Consider the following 6,395-nt stretch of genomic DNA (forward strand, 5'->3'; position numbering starts at 1 on the left):
TTCAAAATTTATTTCTTTTTTCTAATTCTAGTAAAGATCTTGTCGTGCGACACCAACCTATGACTTCTATGACCTACTAATAGATTTTTACGTTTTAACCAATTCTTGGTCACTGCTTTTTAGAGTTTAAGAAGTAATAAGCAATGCAAATTATGGTTTGCAGCTACTGGTTCGTTGGATTTGAAATATAATCTACGGTATATTTATTTCTTATATATCACAATAGCTTTAGCTAATATAGTAATTTGATGTCATAAATTAAATAAACTGCCAGTTATCTAACAAAGAGCAGAAATTTCCTTCAGTTTTCTGATAGACTAGCCAGGATACATGGTATATAATCATAACACCAAAGTTTGTTGGATAAAAAGCACATCGTTAATGTTAAGCAAAAACCATAAAAATGATGTTTCCTTGAAAATTGAGAATATAACAAACTCAAAGAAAAAGTCTTATAATGTAAGCATTATTCATGAAAATTACTGCAGTTAGAGATAGGCTAAGTGGTTGAACCAACACCTTCTACAGGGTTGAACTAAGTTTTGAAAACATAATCTGTCAAACCTTAGACTACTTAGTTCTCTCTTCTTTTCTCCCTATAAAAGCATAGATTCAATTCACAAACAACCATTGAATTGCATCTACTAATACTCAGAAAGAGTTTTAAGAGAAGGAAAAAAAATGGAGGCTTTCAAAAGCATTGCCAACCCTTTGAGTTCTTTCTTCTTTATATGCATTTTGCTTCTCTCGGCAAATGCGGCATCTGCGAAAACTCACTACCATGATTTTGTTGTAAGCTATCCAAGATTTCCATTCATTAAATTTCCTAACATGTCGTAAATGTTACAAACTATATGATACTGACCTCTGCTTTTTGTAACAGATTCAAGCAACACCAGTGAAGAGGCTGTGCAAAACTCACAACACCATAACGGTGAACGGACAATTCCCTGGACCAACACTGGAAGTAAACAACGGGGACACTCTCGTTGTAAACGTTGTCAACAAAGCTCGATATAATGTCACTATTCACTGGTAAATTGATGCATGCAGAACTCAGATTAACTGATATATGTTACGCAAATAAAATAGAAGCGATTATATGTAATGGCATTTTCTTTGACATTTTTATGCTACTTTGTTGTGTATCAAAAGGCATGGAGTAAGGCAAATGAGAACAGGATGGGCAGATGGACCAGAATTTGTCACTCAGTGTCCGATTAGACCAGGAAAGAGTTACACTTACCAGTTTACAATTCAAGGACAGGAAGGAACTCTCTGGTGGCATGCTCACAGCTCGTGGCTCAGGGCTACGGTTTATGGAGCTCTAATAATCCATCCAAAAGAAGGAGAATCCTATCCATTTGTTAAGCCCAAAAGAGAAACACCAATTATGCTTGGTACTACTTCTACCTTCTCTTCAATACCAAAAGCTTTGATCATTTCTGAAAACAAATAGTACTAGTTATGCATTTTCTCATATATTCTGTTTTTTAGAAATTTCGTTGAAATGATAGTTTGACGATGATGATTAGGTGAGTGGTGGGATACAAACCCTATTGACGTTGTAAGACGAGCAACAAGAACAGGAGCAGCTCCAAATGTATCTGATGCATACACCATCAATGGTCAACCAGGTGATCTCTACAAGTGTTCAAGTAAAGGTTAGTTCTAATCTCAAAATATTTGAAGTACCAAGAATGAAACCATCTAATACTCTTAAAATATCAAATTATAGAAGAAAGTCTACACATAGTATAAAGCCTAATTTCCACCAAACCATGTTACACTAGTGTTCACTTACATAGAAATCATGTTAATGCAGATACCACCACAGTCCATGTGGACACTGGCGAAACCAACCTCCTCCGAGTTATCAATGCTGCACTCAATCAACAACTTTTCTTTACTGTGGCCAACCACAAGCTTACTGTTGTTGGAGCAGATGCCTCTTATGTTAAACCCTTCACAACATCAGTCCTTATGCTCGGACCAGGCCAGACAACTGATGTCCTGATCAAAGCCGACCAGCAACCAGCCAAATACTACATGGCAGCACGTGCCTACGCAAGTGCTCAAGGCGCCCCTTTTGATAATACCACTACCACTGCCATCCTTGAGTACAAGACATCTTCTTGTTCTTTGAATTGTGTCAAGACAAATCCAGTTTCCCCATCTTTACCAGCATATAATGACACGGCCACTGCAACAGCCTTCACAACCAAATTCAGAAGCCCAAGAAAGGTCGAGGTGCCCACTGATATCGACGAAAATCTGTTCTTCACTGTTGGGCTAGGACTCAACAACTGCCCAAGAGGCGCTCGCTCCAGAAACTGTCAAGGTCCAAATGGAACTAGATTCACTGCCAGTATGAACAACGTATCATTTGTTCTACCATCCAACTTTTCACTGCTACAAGCACATCACCAAGGCATACCTGGTGTATTCTCAACTGATTTTCCAGCAAAACCACCTGTAAAATTTGATTATACAGGCAATGTAAGCCGGTCACTATGGCAACCTATTCGAGGAACAAAGCTGTACAAGCTGAAATATGGGGCAAGAGTGCAAGTTGTGTTACAGGGGACAAGTATATTCACAGCTGAAAACCACCCAATTCATCTTCACGGATATGATTTTTACATCATTGCAGAGGGTTTCGGTAACTTTAATCCAAAAAGAGATGCAGCTAAATTCAACCTTGTTGATCCACCTCTCAGGAACACGGCCAGTGTACCCGTCAAAGGATGGGCAGTTATCAGATTCGTTGCGGACAATCCAGGTAACGGAAATCGATAGTGAAACAAGTACTTATATCTCTAACTATCTCCAGCGCTTTTCTATAGCATGTCACATTTCAATGCTACAAATTAACTTACAATATTAACTTAAAACAGGAGTGTGGCTAATGCACTGTCACTTGGATGTTCACATTGGCTGGGGTTTGGGCATGGCGTTCATCGTCGAAAACGGAGTTAGTGAATTGGAATCATTGGAGGCTCCTCCAGTAGATCTTCCTGTCTGTTGACAACTGCAACAAGAACAACATTATACAACAGTCAAGCCCTAGAGAAACCAATTTAATTGTTTTAGCCATTCTAAATGATCTTCCCTACAATGGGGCTAGTTCTTTTTTGCTGTACTATAATCCTTCCCCCACCCCCATATATACTTGAATTTCCTCTTTGATTTTTTGATAGATGGCTGGATTAAGATAGTGGCAATACTCCTAAATCAATTCAGCATCAAGCTCAGAATATCCCCAGATTACGAAAGTTGTATTTTGTAATTCTAGTGAAATTAATAGAGAAGAATTTAATGGAATTTTTTAGTAAACTTGATTATCCCTCCACAAATCAGTACAACAATTACAAACTGCCTGTCTCAAGAAATCAGTACTGCTATGCAAGGCAGTTTCTACAATGCTACAAATTAACTTGTGCACCAGGCAGTTTCTATAGTAAACTTGATTATCCCTCCACAAATCAGTACTGCTATGCAAGTGCAATGTGAAAGGGCAGCCGGTGCACAAGGCATTCGCGTTCACGCAGGGTGCGGGAAAGGGTCGCACCTCAAGGGTATTGATGTAGACATCCTACCCTAGGGTAATACAAACACTAGTGGCTGCTTCTACGGCTCTAACACTACTTTACAGTTGCTCCAAGTCTCCCTTTCAAGTACTATGCAAGTGCAATGTAAAAGGATAGCCGCGTGATCTAGACAGCTTACCCTAATGCAAACATTAGTGACTGCTTTCACGGCTCGAACACGAAAAGGTCACGCTGCAAATAACTTTACGATTGCACTAAGGCTCCCCTTCAAGTGCAATGTAAGACAAGAAAATGTAGAAACAACTGCAACCTTTACTTAGTATAATTTGGTCCAAGACAAATCTTTTGAGAAACCAAAGAATATAACGATAAAGTAAGCAGTAATCAAACAAAGCAAATCCGTGGTTTATTAGAAATCACATTGAGTACTAAATACAGCCTGTGAAGTAAACTGGCTGGATGATGAAAAATCTAGGCAAGAGCTAATAAACAGTTACCTTAGGTGAAGAAACAATATTCTATAATGACATTCTTAGCTAAAGGCATAAATTTGACTTTAGCAATCCGACCCGCTTGACCTTTGCAGCTTGTTTTGTCACTTTACGTATAATGTCTATTTTGATAACGATGAAAAGACCCCTGCCTTTTTAAATAATTGTGTCTTTCACATTTTACTTTTTTTCTTATAATGTTATAAGTTTATTCTTCAAATTGTTAGTGTGTGATATTATGAAATGTGATAAAAAATAACATCATCTATCCAAATATTCTATTTATTAAAATATAATATAATATAATACGAACATTAAGAAACGATATGTAACAACTATCCAAACAAGCGGATAGAACTCACCGACACTCTTACAGAATACAAATATTATCCTTTTCCTTTTAAAAATATTTAACTTTTAAGTCAAATACATAAAAAGATATTTTAGTTGATACCAATTATTGACCTTTAATACTTCCAAGGGGTTGCTTAGTTTCACGCTGGGATATTCAGGAATTAATAATCCTAGAATTAAAATTTGAAATTGTTATCCATACCTTATATGGGATAAGTTAATATTAAAATTTTAATATAAAAATTATAGCGATATTAACTAATGTAATCCTAAATTGTATCCCAGAATTTAATATGAAGAATTAACTAAAATAGCCGCTTATCCAAGAGTTTAAACTTAAAATATGATAAAACAATATGCATATAATCATATATAATGATTATTGTTATAAAATATAGCTCAAAGTAACAATATATAACAAGAAAAAATAAGCTAAGAGATATAGAGAGATAGAGAGAAGGAAGATATTTTCTTCTTCAATTGTGTGTATTTTCCTATCTATTACAAGACCTTTATATAGGCATAAAAAGTGAAGAAAAATATGTTATTGAATATGTCATTAAGCATTTGAGATGAAGATCATGGAGGAAGAGTAGACATCCACCATAATTTAATTTTTCTTATAACACTCCCCTTTGGATGTCCATAGATAATGTGTCTCATTAAATCCTTATTAGGACAAACCCTCTAAAAAATTCTAGTGAAGGAAAAAGAGTACACATGTTTATAAATATACCTTTTGGTTGCCTCGTTAAAAACCTTCAAGGAAAACCCAGTGGGACGAAACCTTGTATGGGAAAAAGAGTACAACGCGTATTAACTCCCCCTGATGAGAGCATCAATTCACATCCTTGAGTCATCGCATCCCAATCTTGTATACTAGTTTCTTGAAGGTTGACGTCGGTAGAGATTTGGTGAACAAACGAATCTGTTGCACATTGATATCACCATTCTTTTGAAGATCGTGTGTGAAAAATAACTTTGATGAAATGTATTTTGTCCTATCTCTTTTTATGAATACCCCCTTCAGTTGGGCTATGCATGTTGCATTGCCTTCATACAAAATTGTGGGTAGTTTGTCACACTTCAAACTATATTTGTCTCTAATAAGATGTATTATAGACCTCAACCAAACACATTCTCGACTTCCTTCATGAATAGCAATTATCTCAGCATGATTAGATGAAGTAGCCACGATTGATTGCTTAGTCGATCGCCAAGATATGACAGTGCCTCCACATGTAAACACATAGCCTGTTTGAGATCGAGCCTTGTGCGGGTCAGATAAATATCCAGCATCGACATAAACAACAAGATCGGGACTGCAATCATTGCCATAAAATAATCCCATATCGGTAGTTCCTTTTAGATACCCCAATATGTGTTTGATTCCATTCCAATGTCTCCTTGTAGGAGCAGAGCTATATCTTGCTAAGACATTAACTAAAAAACTTATGTCAGGCCTTGTAGTGTTAGCAAGATACATTAGTGCACCAATTGCACTAAGATATGGTACTTCAGGACCAAGAAGCTCTTCATTCTTTTCTTGAGGTCGGAACGTGTTCTTATTCACATCAAGTGATCGAACAATCATCAGAGTACTTAATGGATGTGCTCCATCCATGTAAAACCATTTCAATACCTTTTCTATGTAGGTAGATGGATGAACAAAAGTCTCGTTTGCCAAATGTTCAATTTGAAAACCAAGACATAATTTTGTCTTTCCGAGATCTTTCATCTCGAATTCCTTCTTTAAATAATCAATTGCCTTTTGTAGGAGTTCCAATAAGGTTTATGTCATCAATATATACAGCAAGTACAACAAACTCTGATGTTGTTTTCTTTATAAAAATACATGGACAAATGGCATCATTTATATAATCTTTCTTTAATAAATACTCATTAAGGCGGTTATACCACATTCTTTCTGATTGCTTTAGATCATACAAAGATCTTTGGAATATCATTGAAAATATTTTCCGGGACTTTGAATTATGTG

General features: G+C 36.2%; 1 protein-coding gene across 1 annotated transcript; it reads left to right on the forward strand.

The window, feature by feature from the left end:
- Positions 1-612: 612 nt before the first annotated feature.
- Positions 613-3,341, forward strand: LOC107784882 (laccase-12-like). Its single transcript, XM_016606072.2, has 6 exons — positions 613-792; positions 884-1,035; positions 1,156-1,400; positions 1,536-1,664; positions 1,826-2,782; positions 2,898-3,341. The coding sequence occupies exons 1-6, from the start codon at positions 682-684 to the stop codon at positions 3,026-3,028; spliced, it is 1,725 nt and encodes a 574-aa protein (XP_016461558.1). The 5' UTR covers positions 613-681; the 3' UTR covers positions 3,029-3,341.
- The last annotated feature ends 3,054 nt before the right edge of the window (positions 3,342-6,395 follow it).

Source organism: Nicotiana tabacum, chromosome 13, assembly GCF_000715075.1.
Source record: "Nicotiana tabacum cultivar K326 chromosome 13, ASM71507v2, whole genome shotgun sequence".
Classification (NCBI taxonomy): domain Eukaryota; kingdom Viridiplantae; phylum Streptophyta; class Magnoliopsida; order Solanales; family Solanaceae; genus Nicotiana; species Nicotiana tabacum.